Source organism: Castor canadensis, chromosome 7 (genome assembly GCF_047511655.1).
Source record: "Castor canadensis chromosome 7, mCasCan1.hap1v2, whole genome shotgun sequence".
Classification (NCBI taxonomy): domain Eukaryota; kingdom Metazoa; phylum Chordata; class Mammalia; order Rodentia; family Castoridae; genus Castor; species Castor canadensis.
Genome location: NC_133392.1, coordinates 38,617,730 through 38,635,788, shown reverse-complemented (window position 1 = coordinate 38,635,788; position 18,059 = coordinate 38,617,730). Strand labels below are relative to the sequence as shown.

At 35.5% G+C, this 18,059-nt stretch overlaps 1 protein-coding gene across 3 annotated transcripts in view; it reads left to right on the top strand.

The window, feature by feature from the left end:
- Window positions 1-18,059, top strand: part of Tnks2 (tankyrase 2) — a 61,828-nt gene that overhangs the window by 19,712 nt on the left and 24,057 nt on the right. For 2 of the 3 annotated variants that reach the window (XM_020169994.2, XM_020169993.2), the window contains exons 8-15: window positions 3,142-3,328; window positions 4,318-4,439; window positions 7,312-7,403; window positions 7,487-7,565; window positions 10,648-10,819; window positions 12,907-12,986; window positions 16,892-17,037; window positions 17,597-17,762. In XM_020169994.2, the coding sequence (XP_020025583.1) occupies window positions 3,142-3,328; window positions 4,318-4,439; window positions 7,312-7,403; window positions 7,487-7,565; window positions 10,648-10,819; window positions 12,907-12,986; window positions 16,892-17,037; window positions 17,597-17,762 (1,044 nt within the window). The remainder of the gene's footprint in view (window positions 1-3,141; window positions 3,329-4,317; window positions 4,440-7,311; window positions 7,404-7,486; window positions 7,566-10,647; window positions 10,820-12,906; window positions 12,987-16,891; window positions 17,038-17,596; window positions 17,763-18,059) is intronic. The other variant, XM_074078782.1, reaches the window with a different exon arrangement.

Genomic DNA, 18,059 nt, shown 5'->3' with positions numbered 1-18,059 from the left:
AACTTTTTAATAATGATGAGATATTCCCTGTACCATATAAGCCCTTTCAAATTTATAATGTAGCTGTAATAACATGCATATGTAGCAAAATGGTTTTGCTTCTTGTAAAACTGAGTCTTGAATTCAACAGAACATTTGAAATGCTAAATGTGGCAAAGAGTACAACATCAGACATATTGCACGGGACTTGCAGATAGCTGAGTGGTATTTTCCTAAGATCTGGTGTTATACTAAACAAGAATGCAAGGGCTAGAGGTAAAGATCAGTGGCATAGTGCTGCCCAGCATGTGCAAGACCCACTGCAAATAAATAAGAATGCAAAACTGAGAAGTGGACACATTTAGAATATTAGCTGAAGTGAGGGTGTACAGACAGTTACCAGAATAGCAATGTTCAGGAATGTCGGGAAAAAGCCAATAGCTAGAGATTGTGAATATATGCAGATATCCCGGGCAACACCAAGTTGGCAACCTCTGCTAAAGAGTCCAGCTAGCAGAAGCTGTCATGTAGCAGCACATGCAGTGATTACATTCCATGACCAGGGCACTGTGCCTAAGCATGGAAGATACCAAGACATCCCTGGGTCAAATAAAAAATATGACTCTAACAGACAGAGAATAGCAAGGAATTCTCTCAACTTTCTAATAGCTTCTAAGTATAAGAAAGCAAATAGATGGAGTAGGCTATTATGAGGGGGGGAGATTCTATCAAATTCGTAATTAAACAACTATAGCAAGTGTTGACTGCTATTTCTTTGCTTAGAAGGAAATGCAGTGAGCTGCCAGAAGGTTCACCTTTGCCTTTATTATGATCCACATTTTTATTGTTGACTTGATAAAGAATTAGTAGGGCTACATATAAAATTTGCAAATTAACATGAAGCTGGGAAGGATTAACTAATATTTGAGCAAGTTTGGGTTGGAGAAGTAAAATGTTATTCAGTAGGGACCAATGAGGAGACTTTTGAAAAGTTCACAAAAATAGGAGCAAAAGATCAAGATGTGAGGGCAGAATAAACTTTGGTGTTTACTTCATGCTTTTAAAAAAAATTATAGAGCTTTTAAGCTGCAACTTATTCTAATTCAGAATAAGTTGTGATATGACTACTTAAAAAGCTGTCATAATTTTATGACACTAGAGCAAAGTAGTGTAGTGTTAAGAGCAAATGTAATAATGGAATACACTGTACGCAGCATACTCAAACCATGTGAGTAATACATTGTTATTTCAGAGTTTTGGTATTCTTTTCAGATTAATTTCTTTGGCTAAAGTATATTTAGTTGAGAGCCACCAGGATGATAAGTCTAGAAATGATCTGATATGAAGGAGAGTGAAGGAACTTTTAGGTGGTTAGACTGGAAAAGAAAAAAGAGTTACTCTTTTTTTTTGTTGTTGTTTTGTTTTGTTTTTTCTTTTTACACTGCTAGGGGTCAAATCCTGTACCTCACATAGGCTAGAGAAGCACTGTACCACTGAGCTACATCCCCAAACCCAAGAATTGCTTTCAAATACCGCAAAGAAGGACTGGGGTTGTGACTCAAATGATAGAGCACTTGCCTAGCACATGTGAGGCCTCAAATTCAATCCCCTGTACTGGAAATTAAAAAAAGCAAAGAAGAGTATTGATATCTTTTGTACCAAAGATAACAAATGAAGCAAAATTATAACTTAACTATAGAAAGTAACTTCCTGACCAGGTATGGTGGTCCACATCTGTAATCTCAGTGGCTCAGGAAGTGGAGAAAGGAGAATGGTGAGGTCAGGTCAGCCCATGCACAGTTAATCAGACTATATCTCGAAAGCAAAAGAGCTAGACGTATGGCTCAAGTGATAGAGTACTTGCTCATGAGGCCCTGAGTTCAAAAAAATAAATAAAAAACCATAACAACAGTAGTTATCTTATAACTGTAAAAAAGCCATGTTAGACAAGAATTCCCCCCATCATTACAAGTACTTTAAAAAATGGGGGACTGGAATGTAGCTCTAGTGCTAGCACAACTACCTAGCAAGTACAAGACCTGAGTTCAAACCCCAATACCACAAAAGAAAAAGAAGTACTAAAAGAGCAAGTAGTTGGTTTGCCTACTGTCAGGAATACCATGGAAGGGATTTTGTGTTTAGTAGAGAGTTTATCTGGTATAATTTCTAGGGTCTATCCAACTCCAATACTTGAAAATGACTAAAATTAAAAAGTCTGACAATATAAAGTGTTATCAAGGATACAGAGGAGCAACTGGAACTCAAGCATTACTGATAGCAGTGTAAAATGATAATGGCCACTTTAGAACAACGGTTTGTTAGTTTCTAATAGTTAAATATATCCATACCATACTAACGTCCAAAAAAGACTTGAATAGGAGTGTTCATAACAACTTAGAATATTTAAAAACTAGAAGCAGGATTGGTGGTATAGCTGCGTGGTAGAGTGCTTGCCTAACATGTACAAGGCCCTGGGTTTGATTCCCAGCCCCTAAAAAAGTAAAAGGGGAAAAAAAAAACTTATAAACAGTCTAACCTTCCAGTAACAGGGTGATAGATAAGTAAATTGCAATATGTCTATGCAATGAAATATTCCTCAGCAATGTATTCAAACTTGATACAACATGAATGTATCGCAAAAATATACCTGTGAGAGAAGTTAAACACAAAAATATATATTGTATTTCATCTTTATGAGTTTCAAGAACATGTTAATATGGTTATAGAAGTCAGAAAGAGACCAAAATTGCCTATAAAAGGAGCTTGAGAAAACATTTTGTGATAATGAAAGTGTCCTATATCTTGACTTGGGTGATGGTTTCACAAATATGTACATCTGAGAAAATTCGCTAAACTATACACTTAAGTGTTGTGCCTTTCACTGTATGTAAACTATACCTCCAAAAAATAAAAAAAAATTGGAAAAGGTGCAGGTTAAATCTAAAACCTCATTCTTAATTGTTCCTAACATTAACAGGTAAACAGTCCCTTGAGAGCAGGTCTAACAATTAGCTACTGCTTTTCCATTGGGAAAAAGTACTCTTACTTAAAAAGTGAACCTTGGAGACATAACCTCTTTAAGCATACATGATGTTAAATTACACAGTAAAAATAACTCTAAATTCTTACGAAGTCTCATTATACACACTTTTTCCTCTGTAGCATGGTGCCTGTGTAAATGCAATGGACTTGTGGCAGTTCACTCCTCTTCATGAGGCAGCATCTAAGAACAGAGTGGAAGTGTGTTCTCTTCTCCTGAGTTATGGCGCAGACCCAACACTGCTGAATTGTCACAATAAAAGCGCTATAGACTTGGCTCCTACACCACAATTAAAAGAAAGATTATCATGTGAGTATAAAAATTAGGAATGTTCAGCTAAGATATATCAGTAAACTGAACATTTTTTTATTGTTTATTTTTGGTAATGTTTAATAATAGACTATTTGCCTTAACCATAGGTAATCTATTATTATTTAGCATATTTAATAACTTGGAAGCTTGTACTTTAGATGCTGTAGAAAGAAAATATATTAGTTTTTTGAAGTCAATGTATTACTCTTACTTTCCTATCTTTTATATGACTTTCCAGCTAATCCACTGTGGTTTAAAGTGTTACTTGTAAGATTGCCATCTTGTAAATATAGTTCTGGCTCTTAACATTTAATATTCTTTAATACTTGGGCCAAGTTCCATGGTTTTCTGTCTATAGCTAAAGTAGATGTAGAGAGAAATAACTATCTAATTCAGATACAGTATTACTATATATAAATAGACAACTTGAATTGGGACATGGATTATTCTGAAAGAGAAACAGATGCTGGATGGTTTCTTAAGTCTGAGTATAAAAGAGAAACTTGGGGAAAAATGCCCTCTTTCATTTATTCATTGTGGGTGGCATTTGGCAATAGCCGACTTCTCCACAATTACTTGATAGGTATGAGCGAAATCATCTGCTACCCATGTGTTCATGTAGGGATTATGAGCGCCCTTTGTTTTATTTCTTTACTGAGAAAAGTTCTGTGCATTGGAAAACTCTCAGAACATTCTGATTTGGGTTTATATTGCAGTACTCTAGACTGATTATGAATTAAAACAAAGCAGGAATCTGTCATGGTCTAAATCTTTATATGCTTGGGAATGAATTGAGCCTTACCTGAGGGAATTGGAGTATCAGTGTGTCTATTTTCAGGGATTATATGTGGAAAATAGAGTCTCAATCTACCTGTTTTGAAAAATTATTTGAAAATAATTCCAAGAAAAAATACCAAGTCTCTTTTATGAGGTAAGCCCCATTAATTTGGTAATTCTCATGTAGATTTAAATGCTTCTTCATTTAGATGAATTTAAAGGACACTCATTGCTGCAAGCTGCACGGGAAGCTGATGTTACACGAATCAAAAAACATCTGTCTCTGGAAATGGTGAATTTCAAACATCCTCAAACACATGAAACAGCACTGGTAATGTTTCAGATTTTTTTAAAATACAGTAACCAAGAACATGCCAAGTTAATCATTGTGTCCTATTTTAGTAGTGGCACTGTTTTAAAAAATCTATAATTTTAAAAAATGAAAGTAAGGCTCACATATAGAGAAATTAAAAAATTCAAACAGTACAGAAAAATAACCTCACTTTTCAAAAGGCAATGCTATTATTAGTTTGAGAATCCATCCAGAAGAAAATTTTACTCATATACTGGTATGTGTTATATGCAACCTTGTCTATTATCATGGATGTTACATATCATTTGCTATTTAAGATAGTTATAAAAATTATAAATGCTTATACTAGAAAAATTTGAAACCCACTGAAAATAATGAAAAAGAAAACTAGTACCACCATCTAGATTAAAAAATTTGTTATATTTCTTTCTAGTATTGCATTTTTTTTTAATCTTGTTTAAAGTTTGAATAAAGTATCTTAGAATTACTTCCCTGATAGAGATAATAACAACTCTTTTGTAAGCCAGGCATGATGGCATATACCTGTAATCCCAGCATTTGGGAGGCTGAGGCAGAAGAATCAAAAGTTCAGGGCGAGCTTGTAGGCCAGATTGGACTACAGAACAAGACCCTGTCTCAAACAACCAAAAATAAGAAAAAACGTCTGTGGTGGTCTAACAAAGTAGATGTGAGTACTGAAGTCCAAGGAAAAACAGAGTACTAAACCGAAATTTATATAGAAACCTATCTATAAACATTTTGGATCTTTTTGCTACTCAATTTTTTAAAAACATTCAAGTTAAAAAAAAAAAAGCTACAGACTGATAAAAATACACTAGTACAAAGTTAAAACCACAACAGCATTAAAATGGTACAGAGAAACTTGGAAAGACTTAGAAACATCATGGGAAAATTTCTAGTTTGAAAAACTAGGTGTAAGGGGACATTTTCTGAGACCCCCCAATGGATGCCTGAAAGCACAGATAGTACTGAACCTACATGTACATACCTGTGATGCAGTTACATTTTTTAATGAGGCACAGTAAGAGATTAACCGCAGTAACTTAACTGTGTCTTAGTAACCTTAGCATCTGGTACTTCTTATTCCTTTATCAAATCAAGACTTTTCACTTTAAGGATGCACTTTGCAGCTTCTTTTTGTCATATCAAAATTCCTAACAACACTGTTGTTGCTGTTTAAGACCATTATTAAGAAAATAAGATTTACTTGAACACTTAACACTGGCAGTACCCCAACAGTTGATCTGACAATAACTAAGGTGGCTACTGAGTGACTAACAAGCATGTAACATCCATAGCCTGAATATAGTAGCTGAAAATGTTTCAGTCTAAGCAAGATGGCACAAGATTACATCACTCTTCCCAGATATATGCACAGTGTAGAATTTACAGATTATTTATTTCTGGAATTTCTTTGTAATATTATTAGATCACAGTTGACCACAGGTAAAAGGCAAACAAAAACACAGATAAAGGGGAACTTTCTACTCCATGTTTCTTCTAATATCCTGCTATTAAACAACTTTTAAGGTTATTAAGCTTAAAACATACTGGAAGTTAAGTATTCAGGGGTAGTCAGGTGCAGAAGCACTTTCTTTTCTGTTTCCAAAGATTGTTGGCACTGCTTCAGGACACGGTGTGCTTTGAGGTGGGTCTGATAAAGAATTCTTGCTACTTCCATTTGTCTACTTTCCTGATCCATGTCTTAGGATTATTACCCAGGAGCTATGTTTACCAGCCAGGCTTGATTTTATTGAGAGTGAAGGGATGATTTTGGGTGACTGCAATATCAAGAAAATGAACCTGCAGCCAAGTTGTGAGGATCTGATAAAGTTTATTATTTATAACATTACCATCACAGAACAGATTTCATACATACTATATGTTTTGATGTAGAACAACATTGCTTAAAAATTAGCCAGAACGTTTATTCCATGGATTCTCAGATTTCAATTTTAACATAAATACATTGATTTAGTCATCCATCCAGACATAGCTGAGTATCCATTGTCCCTGATGACCTGGATTTTGAGGTTGTAAAAAGGTAGAGGCCTTCACCATAAGATACTTACTAGGCTTATAACTGGCAAAGCCCTACCTTCTGTCTTTTTTTCTTCCTTGATATTCAGAGGTGCTACTCCCCCAAACTCCAGAGTATATCATTTTCTAACACTGATTGTGCTTAACAGGTAATCCAAGGTCCTTTTTCTGCTGCAACAACTGGTTAAGAGAGAGAGAAATACTACTCAGCTTATCAGCTATTCCGTCAGTGCTATTAAGCAAGCAGAATTAAGAGCAGAAACCTCAGGCTGGGGCTGAGGATGTATATATAGCTCAGTGATAGAGCGCCTAATGTGCATGAGGCCCTGGGTTTGATCCACTACATTAAAAAGAAAAAGAAACCCCAACCTTTGGGTGTTTTCTTAACCTTTTGGATGTTACATAAACACGATGCTGTGTAGGAACAGTTTTGAAAGGGGGATTGGTCATACTCAGTCATCACATCAATAGGGACTTTTCTTTCCTTCTTTTGAAATACTGGGGTTTGAACTCAGAGCCTAATGCTCATTAGACATACTCTTATCACTTGAGCCATGTCCCCAACCCAAAGGGCTTTTATCAACAATAAAGAACAAAGTTTGATCAGAATATCTAATAACAGATATCATTCAGTACATAGAATTCTCAGTCTCATTAGAATTTGGTGGTGTTTACACATTCTGTCAATCTAGAAAGTCTCTTGAGAGCAAAGTGAGGTCAAAAATGAAGAAACTAACTTCTTGATTAGTCATGAGTGGAATCACAAGTGTTCTTAAATAAAAATAGTTATGTATAGTCCTTGATTAATGCTGCAATTTAAATTATTTAGCATTGTGCTGCTGCATCTCCATATCCCAAAAGAAAGCAAATATGTGAACTGTTGCTAAGAAAAGGAGCAAACATCAATGAAAAGACTAAAGAGTAAGTATATTTTTAATAATTAATTATTAATGACATTTTGATTTGTGGAAAATTCACTCATTGGCTGGCTTTTTCTCTTTAAGATTCTTGACTCCTCTACACGTGGCATCTGAGAAAGCTCACAATGATGTTGTTGAAGTAGTGGTGAAACATGAAGCAAAGGTATACTTCAATTTTGGTAATCCAATGAGTTAGTTTCTGTTTAGCAGATGAAATACCTGACTCCTTAAACTATCACAAGTATTACTATTTGAGTCTCTTAATCTACACTTAGGAACAGCCTTGCAGAAGACTTCTATGTTTTTTTGTCAGAAAGTTTATGCATTCATTTACATATACATTACTCCTACACCTTGTTCCTTTTAGCCACACCCCACTGGTCATAGTTATCCTTAAGGACGTTCTTTAACATTACCCAATCCAGAATATTCCCAACTAGAGACATACTAATTCTAACCAATTTTTTCTAGTTGTCTTTTCTCACCTGTATCTTCTATTCCTTGGTTACCATGATAATTCCTATTATTTATCACAGTGACAGTCTTTGTACAAACTCTTGTTATTTTTGTAACTAAGCCAAAGAATTTGAATAAAAAGAAATAAATGTTTTACATAATTTAACTAAAAACAATTTTATCTACCCAAGTTGATTAATGTTCTTTAGTTGCCGTTTGTGTACAAAGCATTTTATTCATTGGATAATGGTGCTTCCATTAAGGCTAGATATCATTATGTCTTATCCAGGAACTTTAAAAACATGCTGCCCAGTAAAAGGTATACATAGCACAGGTGGCAGTTACCTAATTCAGTAGTTTTCAGTTGTTGCCACAGATCCTTGCCTTCTCCAAACAAAATCTTTAATAGAAGTTCAGTATGCAACAGAAAGACAGAATCTGCTCTAGATGAAAACAAAAAAATAGAGATCCCTTTTCCCTTGAGTGGCCCTGAGCCCCTTTCCCAACTGGGTTTTGCAGAGTAATTTTCTTATATGTCCATCCTTGAGTTTCTACTCACTCACAGAACCACTTAGAATTTTCCAGTTTCTTTTTCTGTTACTTCTCAATGTCCTAATCTCTCTTTGATTTCGGGAAGTTCTCAATAATGTATAATCTTGATCTTTCCTATTGTAAATTATTGAATAAAATAAAGTTTATTTCTGCTTGACTGCTTGGTATATCTCATTTGTCTCTCTGTTCTGTAACTTCTCGTTGGTTGCTTTTTTCATACATGTGGTATGTTACTTGAAAAATATCTTGATGCATATTAAATTTGAGTTGTGAAACTCAGTCTTCATTAGGGTGACCAACCACTCAGTTTTAGCCAGGACTTGGTGACTTCCAAAAACCCAGTACTTCAGTGGTGATTCTGAGAAAGTCCTAAGCAAACCAGGACAAGTTGGTCACCCTAATCTTAACACAAAGTGGTACCCAAATGAAGTTTTCAAGTGATGTTTTTCATGCTAACATGAATTTAGGTATGTGAAATAGTTTAATTGCCCTGAGTATTTAAGATTTCAGATTCTGTAAGCATGGAGAGTAGCTATTCATATTCTAGTTTTATGTTCATTGAAAAGGTGTTTCTATATTTCTCTTCTAACATTTTCTGATTCCATGAATATGAATTGGCCAGTATCTCAGAACATATTAGTAGGCATGGATTGATTACTAAGGAACTTAATTTCTCAGTTCTGTTTTGGAGAATTAGTTCCATGATGAGGAGGCAGAAATGATGATAAAATAGAGTCTTAGAGGTGGTTGTTGTTCTTGTGAAGAATTTCAGATATAAGCCAAATTGAAAGAATTTTACAGAAAATATTGTGTTGCTGACATTTTACTATGATTTATTACATGCCCATCAATATCTTATATTTTGACATATTTTAGGGTAATTTGCAGATTATTGTACACTTACCCCTAAATACTTCCACATGGCCATTAAAAAGATTTCAGCATTTGTTTATAGTTTTTGCTTAGATACAGAATTTCCCTGCAGTGAAAAGCACAAATTTTAAATGTACGTTTGCTGAATTTTGACAAATGCATCCATTAGTGTAACCAAAACTATCAAGTTAAAGGACATGGGCTAAACTGGGAGCTGTGGCTCACGCCTATAATATTAATTAATTGGGAGGCAGAAGATTGTGGTTCAAGGCCAAAAGTTCATGAGACCCCATCTCAACCAATAAAACCTGGGCGTGGTATTGTGTGCCTGTCATCCTACCTACACGGGAAGTGTAAATAGGAGCATTCCAATCCAACCTGGCCTGCACATAAACAGTGAGACCATATTCAAAAAACAAAAAGAGCTGAGGGTGTGGTTCAAATGGCAGAGCAAATACAAAGCTCTGAGTTCAAACCCCATTACTGCAAAAAGTAAGAGAGAACATGGGCTGGTAATGTTCGGTGGTCAGTGCTTGCCTACCATGTACAAAGCCCTTTGTTCAATCCCCAGCAATCCACCTCTAGAAGTAGCAGCCATTTTTATTTTTTCTGGCATAGGTTAGATTTGCCTGTTCTAGGCCTTCATATACATGGAATCATAACAATATGTACTCTTGTGTAGGACTTTTTCCACTGAGTTAATATTTTGGAGATTCATCATATCAACAGTTTTTCCATTGTATTACTGAAATGTATTCCATTGTGTGGGTATACTCTTATGTTTCTAAAGATTATATTTTACATGATAATGAGGTATCCAATTAAGCCAGTAGAATTAAGTATTTTAGGAACTGGGGATGGATGTAGCTCAGTGGTAGAGTGCTCAGGCTCACATGCACAAAGCCCTGGGTTTGATCCCAGCACTGCCAAAAAAAAAAAAAAGAAGAGCGCATTTTAATGTTAATTTATCTCTGGTTTTGCTCCTGACTGTTACCTATGTTAGGGTTGACCTCCACATTTCTGGACCTCAGAGATCCTGTAAAATGCGTGGATTCAACTTTCTTAGATAATGTCTAGTTCTAAATAAGGTGAATCTGTAAATGCTTTAAGGCTGTACACAACTGTTACTCAACATCTCGCATTTTTAACCCAAAATTGGCTTTCCCTTTTGACATCTGCCTTGATGAAATGATGAATTTGTTCTCAAATTGAGCAAAAAATACTTGTTTTGGCCCTAGACAGTTGGTTTCCTAAAACAATAATTAAGACTTTTAGATTGGTAGCAAGTGTTAAATACATGATTGCATCCAGTTTTTTAAAATCATGTACTACAGGCTAATTTCACCCTTTTCTGCATTGTTAAGGTTAATGCTTTGGATAATCTTGGCCAGACATCTCTGCACAGAGCTGCACATTGTGGTCACCTGCAAACCTGCCGTCTACTACTGAGCTATGGGTGTGATCCTAACATTATCTCCCTTCAGGGCTTCACTGCCTTGCAGATGGGAAATGAAAATGTGCAGCAGCTGCTTCAAGGTACTCAGTGCTTTAATATTTTCACATACCATGTATTATATGCAGAAGTTGGTAACAGAAAGAAATTCTTGAGAATTTTTAGCTATTCTTAACACATACTCTTAATCATCCTGTTAGACATAATATCCAAATGTCAGTAATCGTAATTATGATTTTGTTTGAGTAGCATTTTCTGCCTGCTTTCTCTGGCAAGTAGATGACTTCCAACTTTTTATCAAGGAAGCTTGTAAAAAGCTTTTAAAGCTAGGCATGGTGGTTCACGCCTGTAATCTCAGCACTTGGGAGGCTGAGGCAGGAGGATTACAAGTTTGATGCCAACTTTGGCTACATAATGAGACTATCTCAAAAAAAGAACTTTTAAGCTTTTTTAATTAAGTAAGATGCAATTATTTGTTTGTTTTTTTAATTTTAGATGTTACTTCTTTTTAAAGAAAGGAAAACTTTAAAAATGTGTAGGGGTCTTTTAGCATAGCAACAGTAGAAATAAGTAATACCCTAAATACAGGACCTGTTTCATTCCTTTTTTGATTCTGTTATTTAAGGCATGTGGGGTTTGTACAAGGTGACTGTCTGAGTTATTAAAACCTATTTACTGCATGTGCTCATATTCTTTACATTTTAAAATATTTAGATCAAGCATCTACATACTTGGCATAGATTAAACATTTCAGCCTAGAAATCTGGTCCCGTAAGTTCTCTAGTTTTTACCAGAATCTCATGGGATAGTTTCAAGATGTCAAAGCTGAAATAAGAATTGTAATAGATGAGCCTTTTCTTTCTTGTTTAACATTCATCCTTGATAAATGTCTGAGGTCTGGGAACCACATTTTGAGTAAGTGAAGGCAGGTTGAACCAGCCTGCTAGAATCTGCCAAAGAGGAACTAACTACAAGTCTGCTTTCAGGATTACCTTTATTTTCCATAGATCACACATTTGGTTAGGGGTGATAACACTGGTCCTATCCAGTTGCATAGTGGTAGAATATATAGTCTTGGCCATTTTTATTCTAAGTACTATTACATATAACTTCACTTATCTCTCCAACTAGTTTCTAAGAGAAATTTTAGAATTTTCAGGTAAAAAAGGAAGCATCTAGTTCTCCAGTTACCTTTGAGAAAAGATTGTACTAGTGGTTTTACACTCCCACTAAGAGAGGATTAAAAGACCTTTTTCCTTGTCAGCACTTCCTTGAGTGAATGTGCATTGGTGAGTTAACAGAAAAAAAATAGATGCTTTTTTTAGTACACACTATAGAAATAGGATCAGCATAGCTCCTCATTTCTTCTTTGCCCCCTAGTGGGTAAAACACAACAGTATCTCACTTTAATATAATTTCTCTTTATGAGTAAGCTTAACCATCATTTTATTGGCATTTCTCCCTTTTTTGGATGTTAATGTCTTCAGCCTATTTGTCTATTAAGGCCTCTGGGTAGTCTTCTTATAAGAACACCATATGTTAACTATGTTTTCTTTTAAAATGAGTATTGCAATTTGATTTTTTTCCATTTTGTTTCTTAAATCAGTTTTCTCTTTTGGTTTTGTCTTTGATATTTTGCTTTAAGTTCTTTTTATTCTAAGGTGTAAAAATATTTAAGTTTTCTTCTAAGTGGATACTGTCTTTCTTTTTTAAATTTTAAATGACCTATAAGACAGAATTTCAGACCTGGAACTGACTTTATATAACTTCTAGCTCACCTTCACTCTTTGGAATTGAAAAATCTGAGGCTCAGGAAGTTAAAGTGATTTGCTCCAGTTCAGATAACTATTGTAGAACCATGATTAGATTTCTAGCTGCTGCCTTCCTAATTCAGTACCTTCCAGCACTTTACATGGCTTTGGTTATAGAGCAGGCCAGCTTTCATCATCTATTTTATGTTCTTTTATATTGCTTAAATCGCATTTTATATGTATTTTGTGTAGATGTCTTATACTTCAGAAAAGTTTTAAGTGCTGTAATACTTCCCCTGCTACTATGGAGATTTCCTGTATTATCTAGCATATTTACTTTTTGAAAATATGCCTCCCTTGAAGTTTAGTCCCATGTTCTAAATAGAAGTTAATCACTCTTTTCCTCTCTCTCCTTTTAGAGGGCATCCCATTAGGTAATTCAGAGGCAGACAGACAATTGCTGGAAGCTGCAAAGGCTGGAGATGTAGAAACTGTAAAAGTAAGACATAACCTTATGTTTTTGTTAGCCTTGGGTTTTTATTTTGACATTGCTTAATGAATCTGTACTGTTATAATGAAGAAATTGGTTCATATGTGCCTTAAGATTAAGATTTTTTTTCCCTTTGTATTTTTGCTTTTTTTATTCTGTTGCTGTACTGGGGGCACATTGTGACATTTCTAAAAGTTCTTACAATACATCATAGTTAAAGTCACCCCCTCCATCATTTTCCTTTCCCTCCCCCACCATTCCTAGAATAGTTTCAACAGGTCTCATTTTTCCATTTCATATATGAACACGTAGTATTTCTACCATATTCACCCTCTTATACCCTTTTCCTCCCCAACCCACCCCCCGCCCCAATGGCATCAACTCTCAGACAGGACCTATTTTGCCTTCCTGTTCTCTGTTTTTGAAAAAGGACTTTTTTTTTTTTTAAAGACAGCTGTACAGGGAGCTTCATTGTGACATGTCCATGTGTATATGTATTATAACCCTAATTGGTTCATCACTTCTGTTTTTCTTCTTTATACTTTAGTCCCCTTCTTATGGTGATTTCAACAGGTTTAAAACTTCTATATTCATTCTTGTATAGAAAGTACATCAACCATACTCACCTTCTTAACTTTTTTCTTTTACTCTCCCTCTCCCATTAGTGACCTCCCATTAGCATGACCTGTTTTTTATAATATTGCTTGTGTTTGCATTGGGCCTGTCTTCCACATATGAGAGAAAACATGGCCTATAGCCTTCTGAACCTGGCTAATTTCACTTAAGATAATGTTCTCCAGTTCCATCCATTTATCTGCAAACAGCAAAATTTCATTCTTCTCTATGACTGAATAAAATTCCATTGTATATAACTATCACATTTTCTTAGCCCATTCACCATTTGTGGGGCATCTTGGCTATTTCTACAACTTAGCTATTGTGAATAATGCCTGTGTCTTGCTTTAAAAAGAAAAATATATATAATTCTCTGCACATAAGAAACACTGGGTAATGAAAGAAAGGGATTAGTTTCACATACATTTCAGTAGATACCACATTGACAAATTTAAATAAATTTCATGTAAGACCAAATGGGATTTGTCCCTTCAAAAGCATAAGATTTGGAGGCTGGCAGAGTGTCTGAAGTGGTAATTACTACTTTAAAGCAACTAAGGCCAATAGGAGAAGGGGACCAGGAACTAGAGAAAAGGTTAGTTCGAGAAGAATTAACTTAGAAGTTAACACACGTACAGGAAAGCAATGCGAGTCAACTCCCTGTATAGCTATCCTTATCTCAACTAGCAAAAACCCTTGGTCCTTCCTATTATTGCTTATACTCTCTCTTCAACAAAATTAGAGATAAGGGCAAAATAGTTTCTGCCGGGTATTGACGGGGTGGAGGGGAGAGGGAGGGGGCGGAATGGGTGGTAAGGGATGGGGCGGGGGGAGGGGGGAGAAATGACCCAAGCATTGTATGCACATATGAATAATTAAAAGAAAATGTATTTATACACAATGGACTTTTACTCAGCCATGAAGAAGAATGAAATCTTATCATTTGCAAGTAAATGGATGGAACTGGAGAACATCATAAGGGCAAAATAGTTTCTGCCTGGTAGTAAGGGGTTAGGGTGGGTAAGGGAGGGAGTGGGGAGATAAGGGAGGGGGTGAGGGGAAGGGGAGAGAAATGACCCGAATGATGTATGCACATATGAATTTTAAAAAAAAAAATTTTTCCCCCAGGAGTGCTCTTCAAAAAAAAAAAGAATGCCTGCTTTACAAGCATGAAACCCTGAGTTCAAGCCCTGGTGCTGAGGGAAAAAAAAAAGAATAAAATTTGGGTCAAACATGGTGGTAAATGCCTATAATCCTAGCACTAAAGAGAGAGATGCTGGAGGATCTCAAGTTTGAGGCCAGCCTGGGCTACATAGTAAGACCATGTCTCAAAACAAAAACCATGAGGGCATGGTTCAAGTGGTAGTAGAGTATCTGCCTACTAAACATGAGGCCCTGAGTTCAAATCCCAGTACTGCCAAAAGAAAGAAAACAGCAACAAGAAGAATATCAAATCACTAACCATTATTATATGCATAAGACACATAAAACAAGGGAGAAACCAGTGTGTCAGTTCCATCTACTGGTTTCTTCATTTCTTCCCCCCACTCCTCCCTTCTGGGATTTATTGTTCAGGCTGTAGTAATACAGTGTGTTTCTTCTCAGAGCCACTGTCTCCTAATAATCTTCTGTTCAAAAACAGTCTTCCACAGAATAACCTTTCCTTGGATTTTGTTTTGACTTTTTTTTAATCATACAATATATATAATGTCTTACTGCCTACACCAGGTGTTCCTGTTATCTTATAGAAATTGTATATTTAGGTAATTCAAACACCTAATATTTTGAAAGACTGAGAGACTTTTTACAATTCAGATAATACAAACTAGAATTTAACACAGCATTTTTCATGAGGTAAATAATTCTTCAGTAATGTAGTAATGTTATTTTAATTTTCAAAGCTAGTAGGGGAGAAAAACCTTCTATTTCCCAGTTTTCAAAACTGCTGGTCCAAGTTTAGCAAGCACCAGTGGTTGATAAATTTTATAAAAAGTGGTATGTGTCTACTTAATTTGTAGCAGAAGTAGGTATTTAAAATAATTTCACTGTATTTCACTGTATTTCTGTATGATCTTCTTAATCCTAAACAGCCCCACTGCACAAAGTCAGTAATTTTAGATTTTCTGGCAGAGAAATACAAATTTTGGCCTCATTCTGGATCAGAAAGGATTTTTGTTGTTGTTTGCCTTTTTTGGGGGGGGGGGGGAGGTTTGTTTTTTTGAGACAGGATCTTGCTTTGTAGTCCAGACTAGCCTGTAACTCTCCATCTTCCTGTTTTACCCTCCCTAGTGCTGGGATTAAGGTCAGCACCATCACCAATACTGAGGATTGAACCCAGGTCTTCACACTTGAAAGTGCTCTACCATTTGAGCTGCATCCCCAGTGGATGACTTACTGTCTTTTTCTATCCTTCCCCAAATTTTCATTCTTGGCATGAAAAATACTCTTGTGTTTCCAGTGTTACCTTGGAGGGAGCCTTTCTCAACTAGTCTTCCTAATCTGAACCAAGAATACAGAAAGTTATTTGAGTAGCTATTCTCTTAATTCTCTCAAGGACAATAAAACCTGTAGCATTTTATTAGTTAATTCATTCCACATAGTGCAGTATGACTCATTCTCCAAGTGTGGTTCCTTGATCACCAGCATCAGCACCACCTAGAAATACAAATTTTCAAGCCCCTCTCCAAACACTGAACTTAAAAATGTGGAGGTGGGACTACTGAAAGAAAGAACCAGTGGTCAAGAGCAGTAATTCTTAAACTTTAGGGATCTTGTTAAAATGCAGTTTCTTTTTTTCAGACACAAGTCCTTACCATGTGGCCCAGACTAGCCTCAAATTTACAATCCTCCTGCCTCCCTCCCATGTGCTAGGATTGCAGGTGTGTATCGCCACACCTCACTTACAATACAGATTTTCTTAGTAGGTAGAGATCTGAGATTCTAAACTTTTGACAAGCCCCTGGTTGTTGCTGATACTGCTGTGATCCAGTGTGCCTCTACATGTATTGGACAAAAATACAATTATGAGTGCAGTAATTGATACTTAAGTTATCTTTGTGAAACTAGAGTAGTGGTAATGATACAATTTGCTTACTAACTAGAAAAAGTTAGAAGATAGCAGGCATAGATTGGTGGATCAGAAGTATTCTCAGTAAATGACAAGATGAAATAAGAATAAATACATTTTGAGAATACTGATTTAATGAGACATGAAAATAACTCAGACATTTGAAATTTCAAATACATGAGTCAAAATGAGAATATGTGGTATCGTTTGTATGCTCTGTTCAACCCTACAGAAGCTGTGTACTGTTCAGAGTGTCAACTGCAGAGACATTGAGGGACGTCAGTCTACACCACTCCATTTTGCAGCTGGGTACAACAGGGTGTCTGTGGTGGAATACCTGCTGCAGCATGGAGCCGATGTGCATGCCAAGGATAAAGGGTGTGTACCAGTAGCTGCCATGCATCTCTTTGCCTTACTGATCCTGGCCTGGTTAGGAAAATAGGGAAAGATATTTGATAATTGATAACTAATAATTGATAGGGAAAGATTTGATACTTGTTAAGAATAGTATGTTTCCTTACACTGGTTTAAATACCGTTTCTTAATTTCATTTGAGAAGTTATGATGGTTAGCATTTATATGAAGACATTACTTGGGTAATGCCTTATAATTTTGTAATAGCCAAAGTCATTACATTATTGTGATACTGATTTTTAATGCAGTATATTTTTTGCAGTTCATTGAGGATATTTAATTTTTTCAAGTTTATCTTGACAACATTTTCATTAAAAACACACAGTCCTAAATGTTGAGTACTTAGATATTGTCAGATTCTCTGCTTTTAAAATATTTTAAAATTCCCCTACCAAAATAATCCTGTTGATACTTTCAGTAGATTTAGGTAGTTCAACAAACATCTTTCATCAGTTATATTTAATTATTGAAGTTAAATCATATACTTCCCTGGCATTATTGCTCATTTAACTTTTCATTTCAGAGGCCTTGTACCTTTGCACAATGCGTGTTCTTATGGACATTACGAAGTTGCAGAGCTTCTTGTTAAGCATGGAGCAGTAGTTAATGTAGCTGACTTATGGAAATTTACACCTTTACATGAAGCTGCAGCAAAAGGAAAATATGAAATATGCAAACTGCTGCTCCAGGTATATTTAAGTATTCACAATATGTTACCTATTTTTCAAATAACTAGTATAAAATTAAACTAGTAAGAGAGTGGAAAATAAAGTTATCTACTTCTATAATAAGAATTCAAAAAACTGTGTCATGAAGACTTTTATATTTTAATCTACAAATATATTTACCATACACAGGTTTATTTTTGTGTACAGTCAACTATCATGTGATAGTTCTCTAGTTACTATCTGTATTTTTCCTGTTCAGTTTCTTCTATTGTTGTTTTGGGGGTTTATTTGGGGAGGGGGCACTATTGGGGTTTGAAC